Below are 25397 nucleotides of genomic sequence, written 5' to 3'. Positions count from 1 at the left end.
GGATAAATTGGGTAATTCATTTACTCCTTCTAAACGTTTTAAGCAATTATATCCTGTGCCGTCTGACAGATTAGAATTTTGGGACAAAATCCCTAAAGTTGATGGGGCTATTTCTACCCTTGCTAAACGTACTACTATTCTTACGTCAGATGGTACTTCGTTTAAAGATCCTTTAGATAGGAAAATTGAATCCTTTCTAAGAAAAGCTTATCTGTGTTCAGGTAATCTTCTTAGACCTGCTATATCTTTGGCTGATGTTGCTGCAGCTTCAACTTTTTGGTTGGAGACTTTAGCGCAACAAGTAACAGATCATGATTCTCATAATATTATTATTCTTCTTCAGCATGCTAATAATTTTATCTGTGATGCCATTTTTGATATTATCAGAGTTGATGTCAGGTTTATGTCTCTAGCTATTTTAGCTAGAAGAGCTTTATGGCTTAAAACTTGGAATGCTGATATGGCTTCTAAATCAACTCTACTTTCCATTTCTTTCCAGGGTAACAAATTATTTGGTTCTCAGTTGGATTCCATTATCTCAACTGTTACTGGTGGGAAAGGAACTTTTTTACCACAGGATAAAAAATCTAAGGGTAAAAACAGGGCTAATAATCGTTTTCGTTCCTTTCGTTTCAACAAAGAACAAAAGCCTGATCCTTCATCCTCAGGAGCAGTTTCAGTTTGGAAACCATCTCCAGTCTGGAATAAATCCAAGCCTTCTAGAAAGGCAAAGCCTGCTTCTAAGTCCACATGAAGGTGCGGCCCTCATTCCAGCTCAGCTGGTAGGGGGCAGGTTACGTTTTTTCAAAGAAATTTGGATCAATTCTGTTCACAATCTTTGGATTCAGAACATTGTTTCAGAAGGGTACAGAATTGGTTTCAAGATGAGACCTCCTGCAAAGAGATTTTTTCTTTCCCGTGTCCCAGTAAATCCAGTGAAAGCTCAAGCATTTCTGAATTGTGTTTCAGATCTAGAGTTGGCTGGAGTAATTATGCCAGTTCCAGTTCTGGAACAGGGGATGGGGTTTTATTCAAATCTCTTCATTGTACAAAAGAAGGAGAATTCCTTCAGACCAGTTCTGGATCTAAAAATATTGAATTGTTATGTAAGGATACCAATGTTCAAAATGGTAACTGTAAGGACTATCTTGCCTTTTGTTCAGCAAGGGCATTATATGTCCACAATAGATTTACAGGATGCTTATCTGCATATTCCGATTCATCCAGATCATTATCAGTTCCTGAGATTCTCTTTTCTGGACAAGCATTACCAGTTTGTGGCTCTGCCGTTTGGCCTAGCTACAGCTCCAAGAATTTTTACAAAAGTTCTCGGTGCCCTTCTGTCTGTAATCAGAGAACAGGGTATTGTGGTATTTCCTTATTTGGGTGATATCTTGGTACTTGCTCAGTCTTTACATTTAGCAGAATCTCATACGAATCGACTTGTGTTGTTTCTTCAAGATCATGGTTGGAGGATCAATTTACCAAAAAGTTAATTGATTCCTCAGACAAGGGTAACTTTTCTGGGTTTCCAGATAGATTCAGTGTCCATGACTCTGTCTTTAACAGACAAGAGACGTCTAAAATTGATTTCAGCTTGTCGAAACCTTCAGTCACAATCATTCCCTTCGGTAGCCTTATGCATGGAAATTCTAGGTCTTATGACTGCTGCATCGGACGCAATCCCCTTTGCTCGTTTTCACATGCGACCTCTTCAGCTCTGTATGCTGAATCAATGGTTCAGGGATTACACAAAGATATCTCAATTAATATCTTTAAAACCGATTGTACGACACTCTCTAACGTGGTGGACAGATCACCATCGTTTAATTCAGGGGGCTTCTTTTGTGCTTCCGACCTGGACTGTAATTTCAACAGATGCAAGTCTCACAGGTTGGGGAGCTGTGTGGGGATCTCTGACGGCACAAGGAGTTTGGGAATCTCAGGAGGTGAGATTACCGATCAATATTTTGGAACTCCGTGCAATTTTCAGAGCTCTTCAGTCTTGGCCTCTTCTGAAGAGAGAATCGTTCATTTGTTTTCAGACAGACAATGTCACAACTGTGGCATACATCAATCATCAAGGAGGGACTCACAGTCCTCTGGCTATGAAAGAAGTATCTCGAATTCTGGTTTGGGCGGAATCCAGCTCCTGTCTAATCTCTGCGGTTCATATCCCAGGTATAGACAATTGGGAAGCGGATTATCTCAGTCGCCAAACGTTACATCCGGGTGAATGGTCTCTTCACCCAGAGGTATTTCTTCAGATTGTTCAAATGTGGGGACTTCCAGAAATAGATCTGATGGCCTCTCATCTAAACAAGAAACTTCCCAGGTATCTGTCCAGATCCAGGGATCCTCAAGCGGAAGCAGTGGATGCATTGTCACTTCCTTGGAAGTATCATCCTGCCTATATCTTTCCGCCTCTAGTTCTTCTTCCAAGAGTAATCTCCAAGATTCTGAAGGAATGCTCGTTTGTTCTGCTGGTAGCTCCGGCATGGCCTCACAGGTTTTGGTATGCGGATCTTGTCCGGATGGCCTCTTGCCATCCGTGGACTCTTCCGCTACGACCAGACCTTCTGTCACAAGGTCCTTTTTTCCATCAGGATCTCAAATCCTTAAATTTAAAGGTATGGAGATTGAACGCTTGATTCTTAGTCAAAGAGGTTTCTCTGACTCTGTGATTAATACTATGTTACAGGCTCGTAAATCTGTATCCAGAGAGATATATTATAGAGTCTGGAAGACTTATATTTCTTGGTGTCTTTCTCATCATTTTTCTTGGCATTCTTTTAGAATTCCAAGAATTTTACAGTTTCTTCAGGATGGTTTAGATAAAGGTTTGTCCGCAAGTTCCTTGAAAGGACAAATCTCTGCTCTTTCTGTTCTTTTTCACAGAAAGATTGCTAATCTTCCTGATATTCATTGTTTTGTACAAGCTTTGGTTCGTATAAAACCTGTCATTAAGTCAATTTCTCCTCCTTGGAGTTTGAATTTGGTTCTAGGGGCTCTTCAAGCTCCTCCGTTTGAACCTATGCATTCATTGGACATTAAATTACTTTCTTGGAAAGTTTTGTTCCTTTTGGCAATCTCTTCTGCCAGAAGAGTTTCTGAATTATCTGCTCTTTCTTGTGAGTCTCCTTTTCTGATTTGTCATCAGGATAAGGCAGTGTTGCGAACTTCTTTTGAATTTTTACCTAAAGTTGTGAATTCCAACAACATTAGTAGAGAAATTGTGGTTCCTTCATTATGTCCTAATCCTAAGAATTCTAAGGAGAAATCGTTACATTCTTTGGATGTTGTTAGAGCTTTGAAATATTATGTTGAAGCTTCTAAGTCTTTCCGAAAGACTTCTAGTTTATTTGTTATCTTTTCCGGTTCTAGAAAAGGCCAGAAAGCTTCTGCCATTTCTTTGGCATCTTGGTTGAAATCTTTAATTCATCTTGCCTATGTTGAGTCGGGTAAAACTCCGCCTCAAAGGATTACAGCTCATTCTACTAGGTCAGTTTCTACTTCCTGGGCGTTTAGGAATGAAGCTTCGATTGATCAGATTTGCAAAGCAGCAACTTGGTCCTCTTTGCATACTTTTACTAAATTCTACCATTTTGATGTATTTTCTTCTTCTGAAGCAGTTTTTGGTAGAAAAGTACTTCAGGCAGCGGTTTCAGTTTGAATCTTCTGCTTATGTTTTTCATTAAACTTTATTTTGGGTGTGGATTATTTTCAGCAGGAATTGGCTGTGTTTATTTTATCCCTCCCTCTCTAGTGACTCTTGCGTGGAAAGATCCACATCTTGGGTAATCATTATCCCATACGTCACTAGCTCATGGACTCTTGCTAATTACATGAAAGAAAACATAATTTATGTAAGAACTTACCTGATAAATTCATTTCTTTCATATTAGCAAGAGTCCATGAGGCCCACCCTTTTTTGTGGTGGTTATGATTTTTGTATAAAGCACAATTATTCCAATTCCTTATTTTATATGCTTTCGCACTTTTTTATCACCCCACTTCTTGGCTATTCGTTAAACTGAATTGTGGGTGTGGTGAGGGGTGTATTTATAGGCATTTTGAGGTTTGGGAAACTTTGCCCCTCCTGGTAGGAATGTATATCCCATACGTCACTAGCTCATGGACTCTTGCTAATATGAAAGAAATGAATTTATCAGGTAAGTTCTTACATAAATTATGTTTTTTGTATAAAGCACAATTATTCCAATTCCTTATTTTTAATGCTTTCGCACTTTTTTGTTATCACCCCACTTCTTGGCTATGCGTTAAACTGATTTGTGGGTGTGGTGAGGGGTGTATTTATAGGCATTTTGAGGTTTGGGAAACTTTGCCCCTCCTGGTAGGAATGTATATCCCATACGTCACTAGCTCATGGACTCTTGCTAATATGAAAGAAATGAATTTATCAGGTAAGTTCTTACATAAATTATGTTTTTCAGAAGATCGCTTGTACTAGTTTACTGACATATGACACCATCATATATAATGCAATAAATGTGTTTATGTCATTTTTGAAAGACATACACAGTAAACAGCATGGAAGTCATTGTGTGTTAAATATTTAAAACATACGTGTTTTGGTTCCACATTTCACATACATTTTAAAACTACACATCTGATTTTGTGGAGTACTGACTATGTATGCATGCTTCTACCCCTGTCCAAATTAACTTAAAGGGACAGTCTAATCCAGAATTGTTATTGTTTCATTTTGACTAGACTGTACCTTTAAGAAAAAATAAAAGCACCATATGCATCCTATACATTATTTCACAAAATTCCATATATTTTAACACTGTTTCCCATTTTGGATACCTGCTATAAAAGAAACAAGGAAATGTGAGCCCTAACTTCAGTGACTCAATAATAAGACTAGCAGTTGCTGCAATGTTTGTTACTAAGACAATCACTTGGCAGCTCTAACAAAATGAAACAACTTAAAACAAGGCGGCTTTTGATCCATTGCTATGATGAGTATATTATATGGCCCTCTGCCAGATACACCTCTCAATGGACTTCTTATGGCTGTTATATGATACAGGGAGAGGGAAAATGTTATTAAATTGGAAATTTGCTTGACAAAAATCTTCCTATTTAAAATTCAAAGTAATTGCAATTGTACTTCCTTTTTATTTATGTATTTGTAGATTATGCAATTCTATTGTTTTTAATAGTCTTAAGTATGCAACCCCTCATGAAAGAGTCCTCTACTCTTTCAAATCAGGGGTCTCTTGCCCCATTGTAATTAATATGGGGGCATTTCCTTGTTAGACACCAGAACACACTAAGGGGCCGAGTCAATAAAGTTCAGTAGTCAAGATGTGGTTGCCGGGGCAACCTTCATGGAATGCTATAAAAAAGGGGCTGTCCCTTTTGAGCACTCTCTGCTAGGTAAACGTTTGCATTGGAGGGTGAAGTACAAAGGTGAAAACAAGCGTGTTTTAAAACTTGATTTTTACACTTAAAGGGATAGTAAACACCAAAAATGTTGTTTAGAAAGATATTTATTTACCACTCCCCAGTTTTGCATAACCAACACTGTTATAGCAATATACTTTTTACTTCTGTTATTACCTTGTATCTAAGCTTCTGCTGACTGCCACCTTATCTCAGATCTTTTGACAGACAATTAGTGCTGACTCCTAAATAACTTCACGTGCGTGAGCACAGTGTTATCTATATGAAACACGTGAACTAACACCCTCTAGCTGTGAAAAGCTGTCAAATGCATTCAGATGAGAGGCGGCCTTCAAGGGCTTAGAAATTAGCATATGAGCCTACCTAGGTTTAGCTCAAAGCAAATTTGATGATAAAAGTAAATTAGTAAGTTGTATAAATTGCCCTATCTGAATCATGAAATTTTTATTTGGACTTTACTATCCCTTTAATACAAATCGGATTACGCTGTTTTCACTGTACCATCATATCATATGCTTAGGTATGCCTTTCAGAATAATTAGTATTTTGAGTATTTTTGTGAAAACTGGCCACCTTTTAACTGGCGAGAGTCAGAATTGTAGTGTGAAAATGCTTATAGAATTACGCTGGGATTTGAGAGAAAATTGAATCTATGCCCATGTGCAGCCAATTTTACGAAAAAACAGGTAAGCATAAATTCTGTTTTCTCCAACATTGGTGTGTCCGGTCCACGGCGTCATCCATAACTTGTGGGAACCAATACCAAAGCTTTAGGACACGGATGATAGGTAAGATCGTTCGAATAGTTTCCATTTTGAACGATGGCACTCTTAGAAATTTGTTTAGAATCTTTAAATCCAGAATTGGTCTGAAGGTTCCCTCTTTTTTGGGAACTACAAACAGATTTGAGTAAAACCCCAGTCCTTGTTCCACAGTTGGAACTGGGTGTATCACTCCCATTTTTAACAGGTCTTCTACACAATGTAAGAATGCCTGTCTCTTTATTTGTTTTGAAGATAAGTGAGACATGTGGAACCTTCCCCTTGGGGGTAGTTCCTTGAATTCCAGAAGATAACCCTGAGAAACTATTTCTAGTGCCCAGGGATCCTGAACATCTCTTGCCCAAGCCTGAGTGAAGAGAGAGAGTCTGCCCCCTACTAGATCCGGTCCCGGATCGGGGGCTACTCCTTCATGATGTTTTGGTATCAGCAGCAGGCTTCTTGGCCTGCTTACCCTTGTTCCAGCCTTGCATCGGTTTCCAAGCTGGTTTGGTTTGTGAAGCATTGCCCTCTTGTCTAGAGGCTGCAGAGTTGGAGGCCGGTCCGTTCCTGAAATTGCGAAAGGAACGAAAATTAGACTTATTCTTGGCCTTGAAAGGCCTATCTTGTGGGAGGGCATGGCCCTTACCCCCAGTGATGTCTGAGATAATCTCTTTCAATTCTGGCCCAAAAACAGAATTTATGCTTACCTGATAAATTACTTTCTCCAACGGTGTGTCCGGTCCACGGCGTCATCCTTACTTGTGGGAATATCTCTTCCCCAACAGGAAATGGCAAAGAGTCCCAGCAAAGCTGGCCATATAGTCCCTCCTAGGCTCCGCCCACCCCAGTCATTCGACCAACGGACAGGAGGAAAAAATAGGAGAAACCATATGGTGTCGTGGTGACTGTAGTTAGAGAAAATAATTCATCGGACCTGATTAAAAAACCAGGGCGGGCCGTGGACCGGACACACCGTTGGAGAAAGTAATTTATCAGGTAAGCATAAATTCTGTTTTCTCCAACATTGGTGTGTCCGGTCCACGGCGTCATCCTTACTTGTGGGAACCAATACCAAAGCTTTAGGACACAGATGAAGGGAGGGAGCAAATCAGGTCACCTAAACGGAAGGCACCACGGCTTGCAAAACCTTTCTCCCAAAAATAGCCTCCGAAGAAGCAAAAGTATCAAATTTGTAAAATTTGGCACAAGTGTGCAGTGAAGACAAAGTCGCTGCCTTACATATCTGATCAACAGAAGCCTCGTTCTTGAAGGCCCATGTGGAAGCTACAGCCCTAGTGGAGTGAGCTGTGATTCTTTCAGGAGGCTGCCGTCCGGCAGTCTCATAAGCCAATCAGATGATGCTTTTAAGCCAAAAAGAAAGAGAGGTAGAAGTTGCTTTTTGACCTCTCCTTTTACCAGAATAGACGACAAACAGAGAAGAAGTTTGTCTGATGTCTTTCGTAGCTTCTAAGTAGAATTTTAGAGCACGGACTACATCTAAATTGTGTAGCAAACGTTCCTTCTTTGAAACTGGATTCGGACACAAAGAAGGTACAACTATCTCCTGATTAATATTTTTGTTGGAAACAACCTTTGGTAGAAAACCAGGCTTAGTACACAAAACAACCTTATCTGAATGTAACACCAGATAGGGTGGAGTACATTGTAGAGCAGATAACTCAGAAACTCTTCTAGCAGAAGAAATAGCAACTAAAAACAAAACTTTCCAAGATAACAACTTAATATCTATGGAATGTAAAGGTTCAAACGGAACCCCTTGAAGAACTGAAAGAACTAGATTTAAACTCCAGGGAGGAGTCAAAGGTCTGTAAACAGACTTGATCCGAACCAAAGCCTGAACAAATGCTTGAACATCTGGCACAACTGCCAGTCGTTTGTGCAGTAGGACAGATAAAGCAGAAATCTGTCCCTTTAGAGAACTTGCAGATAATCCTTTATCCAAACCTTCTTGTAGAAAGGAAAGAATCCTAGGAATCGTTATCTTATTCCATGGGAATCCCTTGGATTCACACCAGCAGATATATCTTTTCCATATTTTATGGTAAATCTTTCTAGTTACCGGTTTTCTGGCTTGAACCAGAGTATCTATCACTGAATCTGAAAACCCACGCTTTGATAGAATCAAGCGTTCAATCTCCAAGCCGTCAGCTGGAGGGAGACCAGATTTGGATGTTCGAATGGACCCTGAACAAGAAGGTCCTGTCTCAAAGGTAGCTTCCATGGTAGAACCGATGACATATTCACCAGGTCTGCATACCAAGTCCTGCGTGGCCACACAGGAGCTATCAAAATCACCGAGGCCCTCTCCTGTTTGATCCTGGCTACCAGCCTGGGAATGAGAGGAAACGGTGGAAACACATAAGCTAGGTTGAAGGTCCAAGGCGCTACTAGTGCATCCACTAGAGTCACCTTGGGATCCCTGGATCTGGACCCGTAGCAAGGAACCTTGAAGTTCTGACGGGACGCCATCAGATCCATATCTGGAATGCCCCATAGTTGCGTCAACTGGGCAAAGATCTCCGGGTGGAGTTCCCACTCCCCGGATGGAATGTCTGACGACTCAAATAATCCGCTTCCCAGTTTTCCACACCTGGAATGTGGATCGCAGATAGGTGGCAGGAGTGATTCTCCGCCCATTGTATTATTTTGGTCACTTCTTTCATCGCCAGGGAACTCCTTGTTCCCCCCTGATGATTGAGATACGCAACAGTCGTCATGTTGTCTGATTGGAATCTTATGAATCTGGCCTTTGCTAGCTGAGGCCAAGCCTGGAGAGCATTGACTATCGCTCTTAGTTCCAGAATGTTTATTGGGAGAAGAGACTCTTCCCGAGACCACAGTCCCTAAGCTTTCAGGGATTCCCAGACCGCGCCCCAGCCCACTAGGCTGGCGTCGGTCGTGACGATGACCCACTCTGGACTGCGGAAGCTCATTCCCTGGGATAGGTGATCCTGGGTTAGCCACCAACGGAGTGAGTCTCTGGTCTTCTGATCTACTTGAATCACTGGAGACAAGTCTGTATAATCCCCATTCCACTGTTTCAGCATGCACAGTTGTAATGGTCTTAGATGAATTCGCGCAAAAGGAACTATGTCCATTGCTGCAACCATCAATCCTTCTACTTCCATGCACTGAGCTACGGAAGGACGAGGAATAGAATGAAGAACTTGAGAAGCGTTTAGAAGTTTTGACTTTCTGACATCTGTCAAGAAAATCCTCATTTCTAAGGAATCTATTATTGTTCCCAAGAAGGGAACTCTTGTCGACGGGGACAGGGAACTTTTTTCTATGTTCACCTTCCATCCGTGAGATCTGAGAAAGGCCAGAACGATGTCTGAGTGAGCCTTTGCCTTTGAAAGAGACGACGCTTGTACTAGAATGTCGTCCAAGTACGGTACTACTGCAATGCCCCTTTGTCTTAGAACCGCTAGAAGGGATCTGAGTACCTTTGTGAAAATCCTTGGAGCAGTGGCTAACCCGAATGGGAGGGCCACAAACTGGTAATGTTTGTCCAGAAAAGCGAACCTTAGGAACTGATGATGTTCCTTGTGGATAGGGATATGTAGATACGCATCCTTTAGATCCACGGTAGTCATAAATTGACCTTCCTGAATTGTGGGTAGAATCGTTCGAATGGTTTCCATCTTGAACGATGGTACTCTGAGAAATTTGTTTAGGATCTTTAGATCCAGGATTGGTCTGAAAGTTCCCTCTTTTTTGGGAACCACAAACAGATTTGAGTAAAATCCCATTCCTTGTTCCGCCATTGGAACTGGGTGTATCACTCCCATCTTTAACAGGTCTTCTACACAATGTAAGAATGCCTGTCTCTTTATTTGGTTTGAGGATAAGTGAGACATGTGGAACCTTCCCCTTGGGGGTAGTTCCTTGAATTCCAGAAGATAACCCTGAGAAACTATTTCTAGCGTCCAGGGATCCTGAACATCTCTTGCCCAAGCCTGAGCAAAGAGAGAGAGTCTGCCCCCCACTAGATCCGGTCCCGGATCGGGGGCTACTCCTTCATGCTGTTTTGTTAGCAGCGGCAGGCTTCTTGGCCTGCTTACCCTTGTTCCAGCCTTGCATAGGTTTCCAGGCTGGTTTGGTCTGTGAGGTATTACCCTCTTGTTTAGAGGATGCAGAATTAGAGCCCGGTCCGTTCCTGAAATTACGAAAGGAACAAAAATTAGACTTATTCTTGGCTTTGAAAGGCCTATCTTGTTGGAGGGCGTGGCCCTTTCCCCCAGTGATGTCTGAGATAATCTCTTTCAATTCTGGCCCGAAGAGAGTTTTACCCTTGAAGGGGATATTAAGCAATTTTGTCTTGGATGATACATCCGCTGACCAAGACTTTAGCCAAAGCGCTCTGCGCGCCACAATTGCAAACCCTGAATTTTTCGCCGCTAATCTAGCTATTTGCAAAGCGGCATCTAAAATAAAAGAGTTAGCCAACTTAAGTGCGTGAACTCTGTCCATAACCTCCTCATCTGGAGTCTCTCTACTGAGCGACTTTTCTAGTTCCTCGAACCAGAACCACGCTGCTGTAGTGACAGGAACAATGCACGAAATGGGTTGAAGAAGGTAACCTTGCTGTATAAAAATCTTTTTAAGCAAACCCTCCAATTTTTTATCCATAGGATCTTTGAAAGCACAATTATCCTCGATAGGAATAGTAGTGCGCTTGTTTAGAGTAGAAACTGCCCCCTCGACCTTAGGGACTGTCTGCCATAAGTCCTTTCTGGGGTCGACCATAGGAAATAATTTCTTAAATATAGGAGGGGGAACAAAAGGTATGCCGGGCTTCTCCCATTCCTTATTCACTATGTCCGCCACCCGCTTGGGTATAGGAAAAGCGTCGGGGTGCACCGGAACCTCTAGGAACTTGTCCATCTTGCATAATTTTTCTGGAATGACCAGTTTGTCACAATCATCCAGAGTAGATAATACCTCCTTAAGCAGTGCGCGGAGATGTTCTAATTTAAATTTAAATGTCACAACATCAGGTTCAGCCTGTTGGGAAATTTTTCCTGAATCTGAAATTTCCCCGTCTGACAAAACCTCCCTCATGGCCCCTTCAGATTGGTGTGAGGGTATGACAGAACAATTATCATCAGCGCCTTCCTGCTCTTCAGTGTTCGCGCTTTCTCTGATATGCAGGCATTTTGGATAAAATATTTGCTATGGAGTTATCCATTACAGCCGTCAATTGTTGCATGGTAATAAGCATTGGCGCGCTAGAAGTACTAGGTGCCTCCTGCGTGGGCAAAACTGGTGTAGACACAGAAGGAGATGATGTAGAACCATGTCTACTCCCTTCATCTGATGAATCATCTTGGGCAACTTCATTATCTGTGACAGTACTGTCCTTACTTTGTTTGGACGCTTTAGCACAATTATCACATAATTTAGAAGGGGGAGACACATTGACTTTAATACATATAGAACATAGCTTATCTGAAGGCACAAACATGTTAAACAGGCTTAAACTTGTCAGCAAAACACAAAAAAACGTTTTAAATCAAAACCGTTACTGTCTCTTTAAATTTTAAACAGAGCACACTTTATTACTGAATATGTGAAAAAATATGAAGGAATTGTTCACCACAGTGTCTTAAAGCATTAAAAGTATTGCACGCCAATTTTCAGAGCTTTAACCCTTAAAATAACGAAACCGGAGCCGGTTACAGTTTTAACCCCTCTACAGTCCCAGCTACAGTCTCTGCTGTGACTCTACCAAACCCAGAGGGGAATACGATACCAAATGACGCCTTCTAGGAACTTTTCCAACTATTTTCAGGTCCTCACACATGCATCTGCATGTCTTGCTCTCAAAAACAACTGCGCAGTAATGGCGCGAAAATGAGGCTCAACCTACAACTGGGAAGGCCCTTCCTGACTGGAAAAGGTGTCTAACATAGTGCCTGACGTTAAAAAACGTTCCCCAAGTTTATAAATGTGAAATACCAGCATAAACATGTATAAAATGCCCAAATAAAGCAATCGATTTTGCCCATAAAAGTGTCTACCAGTTTTATAGCCCATATTAAGCCCTTTATTCTGCTTGAGACTAAGAAAATGGCTTACCGGTCCCCATGAGGGGAAATGACAGCCTTCCAGCATTACACAGTCTTGTTAGAAATATGGCTAGTCATACCTTAAGCAGAAAAGTCTGCTAACTGTTTCCCCCAAATGAAGTTACTTCATCTCAACAGTCCTATGTGGAAACAGCAAAGGATTTTAGTTACTGTCTGCTAAAATCATCTTCCTCTCACAAACAGAATTCTTCATCTCTTTCTGTTTCAGAGTAAATAGTACATACCAGCACTATTTTAAAATAACAAACTCTTGATAGTAGAATAAAAAACTACAACTAAACACCACATACTCTTAACCATCTCCGTGGAGATGTTGCCTGTGCAACGGCAAAGAGAATGACTGGGGTGGGCGGAGCCTAGGAGGGACTATATGGCCAGCTTTGCTGGGACTCTTTGCCATTTCCTGTTGGGGAAGAGATATTCCCACAAGTAAGGATGACGCCGTGGACCGGACACACCAATGTTGGAGAAAAGGGTTTTGCCCTTGAAAGGGATATTAAGCAATTTTGTCTTGGAAGATACATCCGCTGACCAAGACTTTAGCCAGAGCGCTCTGCGCGCCACAATTGCAAACCCTGAATTTTTTGCCGCTAATCTAGCTAACTGCAAAGCGGCATCTAAAATAAAGGAATTATTTAACTTAAGTGCGTGAATTCTGTCCATAACCTCCTCATACGGAGTCTCTCTACTGAGCGACTTTTCTAGTTCCTCGAACCAGAACCACACTGCTGTAGTGACAGGAATAATGCACGAAATAGGTTGCAGGAGGTAACCTTGCTGTACAAAAATCTTTTTAAGCAAACCCTCCAATTTTTTATCCATAGGATCTTTGAAAGCACAATTATCCTCGATAGGAATAGTAGTGCGCTTGGCTAGTGTAGAAACTGCCCCCTCGACCTTAGGGACTGTCTGCCATAAGTCCTTTCTGGGGTCGACCATAGGAAATAATTTCTTAAATATAGGAGGGGGGACAAAGGGTATACCGGGCTTTTCCCACTCCTTATTCACTATGTCCGCCACCCGCTTGGGTATAGGAAAAGCGTCGGGGTGCACCGGAACCTCTAGGAACTTGTCCATCTTGCACAATTTTTCTGGAATGACCAGGTTGTCACAATCATCCAGAGTAGATAGCACCTCCTTAAGCAGTGCGCGAAGATGCTCTAATTTAAATTTAAATGTCACAACATCAGGTTCTGCCTGTTGAGAAATTCTACCTGAATCAGAAATTTCCCCATCTGACAAACCTCCCTCATGGCCACTTCAGATTGGTGTGAGGGTATGACAGAGTAATTATCATCAGCGCCCTCCTGCTCTACAGTGTTTAAAAACAGAGCAATCGCGCTTTCTCTGAAATGCAGGCATTTTGGATAAAATATTTGCTATGGAGTTATCCATTACTGCCGTCAATTGTTGCATAGTAACAAGCATTGGCACGCTAGAAGTACTAGGGGTCGCCTGCGCGGGCATAACTGGTATAGACACAGAAGGAGATGATGTAGAACTATGTCTACTCCCTTCATCTGATGAATCATCTTGGGCAACATTACTATCTGTGGCAGTACTGTCCTTACTTTGTTTGGATGCTATGGCACAATTATCACACAATTTTGAAGGGGGAGACACATTGGCTTCCATACATACAGAACATAGTTTATCTGAAGGCACAGACATGTTAAACAGGCTTAAACTTGTCAATAAAGTAAAAAACCGTTTTAAAATAAAAATGTTACTGTCTCTTTAAATTTTAAACAGGGCACACTTTTTTACTAAATATGTGAAAAACTATGAAGGAATTGTTCAATCTTAACCAAATTTTCACCACATTGTCTTAATGCACTCAAAGCATTGCACCCCAAATTTCAGACCTTTAACCCTTAAAATGACAAAACCGGAGCCGTTTATAGTTTTAACCCCTCTACAGTCCCAGCTACAGCCTTTGCTGCGACTTTACCAAACCCAGGGGGGTATACGATACCAAATGAAGCCTTCTAGGGACCTTTTCAACTACTTCCAGACCCATACACATGCAGCTGCATGTCCTGCTCTCAAAAGTAACTGCGTAGTAATGGCGCGAAAATGAGGCTCTGCCTACTACAAAGAAGGCCCTTCCTGACTGGGAAGGTGTCTAAGCCAGTGCCTGCCGTGAAAATAACTTCCCCAAAGTTATAAAGTGTGAATTTTAACCTCAAGCTGTATAAAATGCCCAAATAAAGCAATCGATCTAGCCCATAAAAGTGTCTACCAGTTTTATAGCCCATATTAAGCCCTTTATTCTGTTTGAGACTAAGAAAATGGCTTACCGGTCCCCATGAGGGGAAAAATGACAGCCTTCCAGCATTACACAGTCTTGTTAGAAATATGGCTAGTCATACCTTAAGCAGAGAAGTCTGCTGTTTCCCCCAACTGAAGTTATCTCATCTCAACAGTCCTATGTGGAAACAGCAAACGATTTTAGTTACTGCTGCTAAAATCATATTCCTCTCACAAACAGAACTCTTCATCCTTTTCTGTTTCAGAGTAAATAGTACATACCAGCACTATTTTAAAATAACAAACTCTTGATAGAATAAAAAACTACAACTAAACACCACATACTCTTCACCATCTCCGTGGAGATGTTGCCTGTGCAACGGCAAAGAGAATGAATGGGGTGGGCGGAGCCTAGGAGGGACTATATGGACAGCTTTTGCTGTGCTCTTTGCCATTTCCTGTTGGGGAAGAGAATATTCCCACAATTATGGATGACGCCGTGGACCGGACACACCAATGTTGGAGAAAACAATTATGCTTTGCATTTTGTACTTATAACTATGAATTCCTTTGTGTTTTTTGCACATCTTGTGTACTTAAATTAAGATTTACTCTATGCATATTTAATATGATTTATTCTTGTGTAATTTACATACAAATTTTACGGTTTTGGTGAAGAATATTTTTAAGATTTTTTTTATGCACCTTAACAATACATTTTTTTTCCTGTCATGGCCAACCTGAGGATTGTTTTTTCTAGCAGGACAATGCTCCACACAGCCAGGTCGAAAAAGTCAGAAAAAGGAGTATGGATCGCTGCATCCAAGGTTAAAAATTCCATATTTTTTATTCATATTAAAACTTCAACAGAAGGTGAGTCATAAAAACATGATCTTACGCGTTTCGGACGTAGTAGCTGTAATCATAGATCTTAATCCTTCAAGGACAAGGCGTGCTTTATAAGGCAGATCTATACCTTATTGATCAATTAAAAGATTCAAAAACAATTAACTCTAAGCCTGCTGAAACCAAATTTGGCTATGATGTGTATAATCAAACAGTGGTATTGATAATCTCATTACTAACTATAAATAGGTGGATTAGAATAAAATAAAGTCCCTCCCTCCTCTACGTGGCAAATAAACAACTTCAATGGCATTCCATTTAAAGGTGTCCACATTCTTATGATGAAAATCAATTAGATCATGTGACCGTGCTGAACAACGGACTTCATTTGTGATGTAACCTAAGTGCTCTCTTATCCTTTTTCGGATATTTCTGGTAGTAAGACCTATATATTGTTTATGTTGTGTGCACTCTTTTAGATAGATCACAAATGCAGTGGAACAGTTTATGCAACCCTTAGTCGTAAAGTTCTCTCCTGTGGGGTAAGAAGTAAAATTATCACCTTGTTTCATAGAGGTTCAGGACTTGCACCATGTCTTACCATATCTATATTTACCTGCTACTTCAAGCCAAGAACTTTGTTTATTGGTTCTTGGTAGCATACTGGGTGAAAGCAAGTTACCCAAAGTCAGACTTCTGGAGTAGACAAAATCAATACCCTTTTCTATTACATGCTTCAGTGTATCATCACCATATAAATGTAGCTATTTTTTGAAAATGTTGCATACTTCAGAGAATTGGAGTACTTGGTTAGAAATTTTAAACTCTCAGATTTTATTTTTTTGTTGATAATTTTTTTTTTAACCAAATATTGATTTATAAACTATTGCTAAGTTAAAACATTAGTATTTTGTTTATAAATGAATATGAACTTGTTTTCTTTGCATTATTCAAGGTTTATAAATAGTGCATATTTCTGTTATTTTGACCAGTTGTTATTTTCTGCAAATAAATGCTCTAAATGACAATATTTTATTTGGAAGAAATGTTGCCAGTAGTTTATAGAATAAAACAAAAATGTTCATTTTACTCAAACACACAACTATAAATAGTTAAACCATAGAAACTAATACTTTTGCAATGGTCTCTCTTTTTTTCCAGAGATAGATGTGTATGTATAATGATAAATGCTTTTCTTTCATGTAATTGGCAAGAATCCATGAGCTAGTGACGTATGGGATATACAATACTACCAGGAGGGGCAAAGTTTCCCAAACCTCAAAAAGTCTATAAATACACCCCTCACCACACCCACAATTCAGTTTTACAAACTTTGCCTCCTATGGAGGTGGTGAAGTAAGTTTGTGCTTGATTTCTATGATTTGTTCTATGATAAGCGCTTCTAAGCATTCTGAAGCCCAATTCCTTTCAGAGTACAGTGTTTGTCAGAGGGATGTGAAGAGAGTATCGCCTATTGATTTTATGGTTTTCCTCACGGGAAATCTTTTCAAGGGTTCTCTGTTATCAGTCATAGGGATTCATCTCCTACCTCCCTTTTTTAAATCGACGATATACTCTTATATACCATTACCTCTGCTGATAGCATTCAGTACTGGTTTGGCTATCTGCTATATGTGGATGGGTGTTTTTCGGTAAGTATGTATCATTATTTTAAGACACTCTCAGCTATTGTTTGGCGCTTTATGTATTAATGTAAAGTTTTGAATATATGTATTTTACTTATATTTGCCATGAGTCAGGTCTATGTGTATTTCCCTTTGCAGTCCAGCAGTTTCATTATGGGAATCATGTTTAGGAAGTTTATCTTACCTGGGGTATAGTCTTTTTTCAATTTGACTTGTTTTTTTGGGCACGAATGTGCATCGGTTATGACACAAGTTCATAATTTCCTGTGTGATGACGCAAGTTCATAATTTCCTGCATCTTAGTTGACGCTAGGTTGTTTGACGCAAAATTGTGTTATGACGCGAGTCCAAAAAAAATTAGTTTTATTTTACCTTACTTCCTATATGCTACTTGCCTTCTTTAAGTTCAGAGGGCTATGCTATTTGCTTTTTTTTGCCAAATTTAGCACTTGCATTTTTTCCCATTCCTGAAACTGCTATGTGTGGAAATAAGATATTTCTGTTTAATGTTATTTTTCTTTTTTTTTTACATTTTACAAGATGTCTCAATCTGATCCTGTCTCAGAAGCTGCTATAGGAACCATGCTGCCTAAACACAGTTCTACCAAAGCTAAGTGTATCTGTTGTAAGCTAGTGGAGATTATATCTCCAGCTGTAGTATGTAACAGTTGTCATGATAAGCTTTTAAATGCAGAGAAGGTTTCTATTAGTGCTACTACAGTATCTGTTGTTCCTTCAACATCTAAAGTACATGATATCCCTGTTGATATGAAAAATTATATTGCTGATGCAATACAGAAGGCTATGGCTGCTATACCGCCTTCAAATAAATGTAAAATGTCTTTTAAAACTTCTCATAATACAGATGAAATTTGTAATGACCGACAACATACTGATATATCCTCCTTTGATGAGGATCTCTCTGGTTCAGAGGATCCTACTTCAGACATTGACACTGATAAATCATCTTATCTTTTTAAGATTGAGTATATTCGTTCTTTGTTAAAAGAAGTGTTAATAACTTTGGATATTGAGGAGTCTGGTCATCTTGATAAAAAAAATCCAGTAAATGTTTAAATTCTGTCTATAAACCTCCTGTGTCTACTCCTGAGGTTTTTCCTGTTCCTGATGCCATTTCTAATGTGATTGCTAAGGAATGGTCCAAGCCTAGTACTTCTTTTGTTCCTTCTTCAAGGTTTAAAAAGTTGTATCCTTTGCCAGTGGTTAGATTAGAGTTTTGGGTAAAAGTCCCTAAGGTTGATGGGGCTATTTCTACTCTTGCTAAACGTACAACTATTCCTATGGAAGATAGTACCTCTTTTAAGGATCCTTTAGATAGGAAAATTGAATCTTATCTAAGGAAAGCTAATTTGCATTATTATTTTTGTTATCGGTTATTTGCAGAGAGCCAACACATTCCGCAGCACTATAAACAAAGGACGGCGTACAACAAAACAATTATAGGGATAAAATGGGTAGAGGGCCCTGGCAAGAGTTGCACTGTTGTAGTCAGCTCTTCAGAAGGTGATCTACAAACAGCTGGACTCTTAGGCTTACATGTTAAGGGGGTTCAGGGGATAGCAATGGAGGAGAGGAACTGGTATAAAGTAAGGTTAGCGTAGGTTGTATGCATCCCTGAACAGTAGAGTCTTTAGGCATTCTGGCTATATGCTCAGACCTGCCATTTCTATGGCTGATATTGCGGCTGCATCAACTTTTTGGTTGAATAGATTAGCACAACAGGAAATTTGCATAGCATTGTTCGTTTGCTTCAACATGCTAATTATTTTATCTGTGATGCTATTTTTGATATCAAGATAAATGTTAAATCTATGTCTTTAGCTATTTTAGCTAGAAGAGCTGTATGGCTCAAATCATGGAATGCTGACATGGTATCTAAATCTAGGTTACTATCTCTTTCATTCCAGGGTAATCATTTGTTTGGTTCCCAGTTGGATTAAATTATTTCCACTATTACTGGGGGAAGGTAGTTTTTTTTGCCTCAAGATAAAGTCTAAAGGCAAATCTAAAGCTTCTAATTGGTTTTGTTCCTTTCGACAGAATAGAGAACAGAAAACAACTCCTTCCCCTAAGGACTCTGGCTCCATTTGGAAGCCTTCCTCGAGTTGGAATAAATACAAGCCTTACAAGAAACCAAAGCCAGCTCCCAAGACTGCATGAAGGTGCAGCCCTCGATCCAGTTCTACTGGTGGGGGGCAGATTGAAATTATTTCAAGACGTTTGGGCAGGTTCCATTCAGAATCATTGAATTCAGAATATTGTCTCCCAGGTGTATTGAATAGGTTTCAGAATAAGACCTCCTGTGAGAAGATTTTTTCTCTCACATTCCAAGAAATCCTGTGAAAGCTCAGGCTTTTCTGAAATGTGTGTTCACATCCAAAGCTTTCAGGAGTGATTGTACCAGTTCCAATTCTGGAACAGGGTCTGGGTTTTTATTCAAATCTATTCATTGTCCCGAAGAAGGAAAATTCTTTCAGACCAGTTCTGGATCTGAAGTTTTTGAATCATTTTGTAAGAATCCCAATTTTCAAGATGGTGACTATAAGGACTATTCTGCCTTTTGTTCAGCAAGGTCATTACATGTCCTCAATAGACTTACAGGATGTGTATCTTCATATTCCGACCACTTTTGGTTTTTTAGATTCTCTTTTCTAGACAAGCATTACCAGTTTGATGCTCTTCCATTTGGCCTAGCAACAGCTCCAAGAATATTTTTGAAGGTTCTCGGTGCCTTTCTATCTGTAAACAGAGAGAAGGGTATTGCAGTGTTTCCTTATTTGGACGATATCTTGGTACTGGCTCAACCTTTTCATTTAAATGAGCAGAATCTAAGGAGCGCCTATAAATAGGCTAAGGATGTGTATTTAAAATATTAACATTTATTTTCAACAATAAAACTAATAGATATAGTTGTAGATAATTCAATTACAATAAAAACATGGATCCATGTGATTACTAACAAATTAAAACAAATAATTTAGAACATTTAAAACAATATATTGCAATAATGCTGTTAATCCAAATGGCAAGTAAAGATTCCTAGTTACATTTTGAAATTAGATTGTTTTTTAGTCTAATACATGGGGATATTCATTGTTTTGTTAAGGCTTTGGTTCGTATCAAGCCTGTTGTTAAATCAATCTCTCCTCCTTGGAGTCTTAATTTGGTTTTAAAGGCTTTGCAGGCTCCTCCTTTTGAGCCTATGCATTCTTTGGATATTAAACTACTTGGAAAGTGTTGTTTCTTTTGGCTATCTCTTCAGCTAGAAGAGTTTCCGAATTGTCTGCTCTCTCTTGTGAGTCTCCTTTTTTGATTTTCCATCAGGATAAGGCTGTTTTGCGGACTTCGTTCAAATTTCTTCCTAAGGTTGTGAATTCTAACATTAGTAGGGGAATTGTTGTTCCTTCCTTGTGTCCTAATCCTAAGAATACTCTTGAAAGATCTTTACATTCTTTGGATGTTGTAAGAGCTTTGAAATATTATTTCGAAGCTACTAAAGATTTCGGGAAGACTCCTAGTCTATTTGTTGTTTTTTCTTTCCTAGGAAAGGTCAGAAAGCCTCTCCCATTTGTTTGGCATCTTGGTTAAAGCTTATGATTCACAAGGCTTATGTAGAGACGGGACAGTCTCTGCCTCAGAGAATATCAGCTCATTCTACTAGATCAGTCGCCACTTCTTGGTCTTTTAAGAATGAAGCTTTGGTTGATCAGATTTGCAAACCAACAACTTGGTCTTCTTTGCATACATTTACTAAATTTTACCATTTTGAGGTATTTGCTTCCTCTGAAGCTGTCTTTGTTAGAAAAGTTCTTCAGGCAGCTGTTTCAGTTTGATTCTTCTGCTTATGATTTAAGTTTTTTTTCTTGAAATTTATGTGAATTTTTTTATTTTTAAGAAAGACTTATTTTTTGTGGCTTTAATTTTTCCAGCGGAAATAGCTGTTTTTATTTTATCCCTCCATTTCTAGTGACTCTTCTGTGGTCTCCCACATCTTGGGTATTTCTATCCCATACGTCACTAGCTCATGGACTCTGGCCAATTACATGAAAGAAAACATAATTTATGTAAGAACTCATTCCTTTCATATTGGCAAGAGTCCACGAGGCCTACCCTTTTTATGGTGGTCATGATTTTTGTATAAAAAGCAATTTTATTTCCAGTTCCTCTTTGTGTATGCTTTTTTACTCCTTATTTTATCACCCCACTACTTGGCTATTCATTAAAAGGAATTGTGGGTGTGGTGAGGGGTGTATTTATAGGCATTTTGAGGTTTGGGAAACTTTGCCCCTCCTGGTAGGAGTGTATATCCCATACGTCACTAGCTCATGGACTCTTGCCAATATGAAAGAAATGAATTTATCAGGTAAGTTCTTACATAAATTTGTTTTTATAGATCCCCTAATAATTTGCCTTTTACTATAGATATACTATATATAGTGAAATAAACATACTGTACCTTTAAAATGGCGATGCAGTGGGATACTAGGCCACTAGAAAATAATGAAAATAAATGTAATTGTAGATTTTAAAGAAGCATTGACCATATTGCACCTTTGCATCCCAATTTTATAGAAAAAAAACTCTCACACTTGTGTTAGTCATCTTCTCTCACTTCTATATAGACATTTATTCTTTGCTTGGAGCAATAACCTTTAATACAAAACATTTTACAAGGAGGGACCTGGTGTTTGGTCTGTGACAAGTTCTGGTTATTTACAAAGGATCATATTCTTTTGTGTCATGGTACATTTCATTATTAAGACTTTACAGTTTGGTTACGGAGTCATTGATTCTCAAGATAAAGGGTGTCTCATAATGCATAATTTCTCATATCATTGTTTATAATCTCATATTTTTTAATGCACCTTTTCTCATATTTTTTTTGCTCTGGTAACCAAATTCACAGATTTATGAATACTTTTTTTAAAGTATTCTTTTTTTTAATGTTTTGGCTTTAACTTACCTATAATTACGAGGTAGCTTGAGATGCATTGAACCCTAAGGGGTCGATTTATCAAAGGCTTTGCCCCCTACGACTACAGGTTCTCAAAAGAGAACCTGCAGTCCATATTTATCAAGCAGCAGTCATAAGACCACTGCTTCCCTAACTTCTTCTCCACCTCTTAGGTGGAGAATTTCAATCTCCCCAGTTTTGTTCGACCAGGGAGATTGACAGCTCCTGCTCGCGCATGATTGGTTGTGCGCGGGCGGGGTGCGGCATCGCAAAATAGCGCTCTTGTGCAATGATGAATTCCAGCAGCAGAATTCAGCCCGCCAGAGGCGAGCTGTGGCTGACAGGGGCGCATATGTCTGCCCCTGTCCACCGTAGCTTGATAAATTGACCCCATAATGCTGGTGGTGGCAGCTATTGCTTATCTAGGATGGAGTAGGTAGGAGTGTGGGGGGATTCATTTGGGATGGCTCTTACACCCTGATAAGAAATATACCTAAGGTTACAAATGGCTCAGTGCCATTAACACCTTCATGGCACTTTCTCCACTGTCATGGATTGGCAATTATTCCTGCCCCTGACAAACTGGTGGCAGTGGTGGGATATTCAGCCCTGTCCATGATAAAAGGTTTATCTTGGCCCTCCCTTGTAACAATTACCAGTAAATAATCCTCCCCCAAGGGATGTGGACAGAACTGACCACTCCTCTAGTTACCTGTATGAAAGTAACTCTCAGGCACCTCCTCTTCCTAGTTCTGTCCCCCCAAAGCTCATTTTGTTCCTTCTTGGCAGTGATTTATGGCACCAGGGTTTTTTTTGCCATGTATGTAGGTATCTGCATTAATGCACCAGGTAAGTATTTTGCTTTGGCCACTGGTTTGGTGTGGGGCAGTAAGCCTCTTCATCAGGAGTTGCTGTGTGGAGGCCGACATGTACCGTGATGATGTGCGTGTTGCAGGGTCTTGTCTGAGTGCACGCGTGTATGGTTTAAATGTAGCCTAGGCTTGGGCATTTTTGTTGCGCTGAAAGCTCTACCATGCTTTAGAGACTTTCTCCTCATGAAGATGGTGTTTGTGAGCTGGATGTTTGGTGCCTGTATGTTCCTGTGTTTATCTACAGGCCTGCGCCGTTACCTTTATCATGGAGCATTTACTTGCTCATCTTTAAGTCACAGTACTATGAGTATAATGGAGCATTTACCTGTATGTCTTTAAGCCACAGTGCTATTCTTATCAAGGAGCCAGCTGCTCAGTTTGTAACTGCCAATGGGACCTCAGACATTAATGCAAGATATGTGTATTATTAGATACTAGTCCTAAAGCCTGTGTACACTGGCCATTTTTTGAAGTACAGCAGTCCCCACCCCTTGCTCTCTCTCTATCCCCCTCTCTTTTGCTCTCTCTTTCTCCCCTCTCTTTTGCTCTCTCTTTCTGCCCTCTCTTTTGCTCTCTCTCTCTCTCTCTCTCTCTCTTTCTCCCCTCTCTTTTGCTTTCTCTCTCTCCCCTCTCTTTTGCTCTCTCTACCCCCCTCTCTTTTGCTCTCTCTACCCCCTCTCTCTACCCCCCTCTCTTTTGCTCTCTCTACCCCCCCTCTTTTGCTCTCTCTCGCCCCCCTCTCTTTTGCTCTCTCTCGCCCCCCTCTCTTTTGCTCTCTCTCGCCCCCCTCTCTTTTGCTCTCTCTCGCCCCCCTCTCTTTTGCTCTCTCTCGCCCCCCTCTCTTTTGCTCTCTCTCGCCCCCTCTCTTTTGCTCTCTCTCGCCCCCCTCTCTTTTGCTCTCTCTCGCCCCCCTCTCTTTTGCTCTCTCTCTCTCCCTCTCTTTTGCTCTCTCTCTCTCCCTCTCTTTTGCTCTCTCTCTCCCCCTCTCTTTTGCTCTCTCTTTCTGCCCTCTCTTTTGCTCTCTCTCTCTCTCTCTCTCTCTCTCTTTCTCCCCTCTCTTTTGCTTTCTCTCTCTCCCCTCTCTTTTGCTTTCTCTCTCTCCCCTCTCTTTTGCTCTCTCTACCCCCCTCTCTTTTGCTCTCTCTACCCCTCTCTCTACCCCCCTCTCTTTTGCTCTCTCTACCCCCCCTCTTTTGCTCTCTCTCGCCCCCCTCTCTTTTGCTCTCTCTCGCCCCCCTCTCTTTTGCTCTCTCTCGCCCCCCTCTCTTTTGCTCTCTCTCGCCCCCCTCTCTTTTGCTCTCTCTTGCCCCCCTCTCTTTTACTCTCTCTCGCCCCCCTCTCTTTTGCTCTCTCTCTCTCCCTCTCTTTTGCTCTCTCTCTCTCCCTCTCTCTTGCTCTCTCTCCCCCTCTATTTTGCTCTCTCTCTCCCCCTCTCTTTTGCTCTCTCTCTTCCCCCTCTCTTTTGCTCTCTCTCTCCCCCTCTCTTTTGCTCTCTCTCTCCCCCTCTCTTTTGCTCTCTCTCTCCCCCTCTCTTTTGCTCTCTCTCTCCCCCTCTCTTTTGCTCTCTCTCCCCCCTCTCTTTTGCTCTCTCTCTCCCCCCTCTCTTTTGCTCTCCCCCCCTCTTTTGCACTCTCCCCCTTCTTTTGCTCTCTCCCCCCCTTCTTTTGCTCTCCCCCCCTCTTTTGCTCTCTCCCCCCCTCTTTTGCTCTCTCTCCCCCCCTCTTTTGCTCTCTCTCCCCCCCCTCTTTTGCTCTCTCCCCCCCCCCCATTGTTTGCTCTCTCCCCCCCCTCTTTTGCTCTCTTTCCCCCCTCTTTTGCTCTCTCTCCCTCTCTTTTGCTCTCTCTCCCCCCTCTCTTTTGCTCTCTCTCCCCCCTCTCTTTTGCTCTCTCTCCCCCCTCTCTTTTGCTCTCTTCCCCCTCTCTTTTGCGCCTCTCCCCCTTCTTATGCGCTCTCTTTCCCTCTTTTGCTCTCTCTCTCCCTCTTTTGCTCTCTCTCTCTCCCCTATCTGTTGCTCTCTCTCTCCCCCTCTTTTGCTGTCTCTCTCTCCCTCTCTTTTGCTCTCTCTCTTCCCCCCTCTTGTTTGCTCTCTCTCCTCTCATTGTTCTCTCTCTCTCCTCTCTTTTGCTCTCTCTCTCCTCTCTTTTGCTCTCTCTCTCCTCTCTTTTGCTCTCTCTCCTCTCTTCTGCTCTCTCCCCCCTCTCTTCTGCTCTCTCCCCCCTCTCTTTTGTGCTCTCTCCCCCCTTTCTTTTGCGCTCTCTCCCCCCTCTCTTTTGCGCTCTCTCCCCCCTCTCTTTTGTGCTCTCTCCCCCCTCTCTTTGGTGCTCCTCTCTTTTGTGCTCTCTCCCCTCTCTCTATCCCCCCTCTTTAGAGCTCTCTGTTGGCCCTGGCATCCGGCCCTGGCATCCGGCCCCGCCCACATAACACCCGGGCCCCGCCCATGTCACACCTGCCTGGCCACGCCCACTCCACCACACACCAGCCAGGTCAGTTGGAAGGCCAG

The 25397-nt window shown here is 41.1% G+C and overlaps 1 protein-coding gene across 3 annotated transcripts in view; it reads right to left on the bottom strand.

Moving 5' to 3' along the window:
* Positions 1-25397, bottom strand: part of TMEM98 (transmembrane protein 98) — a 411952-nt gene that overhangs the window by 182400 nt on the left and 204155 nt on the right. For all 3 annotated transcript variants that reach the window (XM_053700182.1, XM_053700186.1, XM_053700183.1), the window contains one exon: positions 21527-21560. In XM_053700182.1, coding sequence (XP_053556157.1) covers positions 21527-21560 — 34 coding nt within the window. The remainder of the gene's footprint in view (positions 1-21526; positions 21561-25397) is intronic.

Source organism: Bombina bombina, chromosome 1, assembly GCF_027579735.1.
Source record: "Bombina bombina isolate aBomBom1 chromosome 1, aBomBom1.pri, whole genome shotgun sequence".
Classification (NCBI taxonomy): domain Eukaryota; kingdom Metazoa; phylum Chordata; class Amphibia; order Anura; family Bombinatoridae; genus Bombina; species Bombina bombina.
The sequence above is the reverse complement of the archived record's forward strand: the minus strand, read 5'-3'. Positions and strand labels throughout refer to the sequence as shown.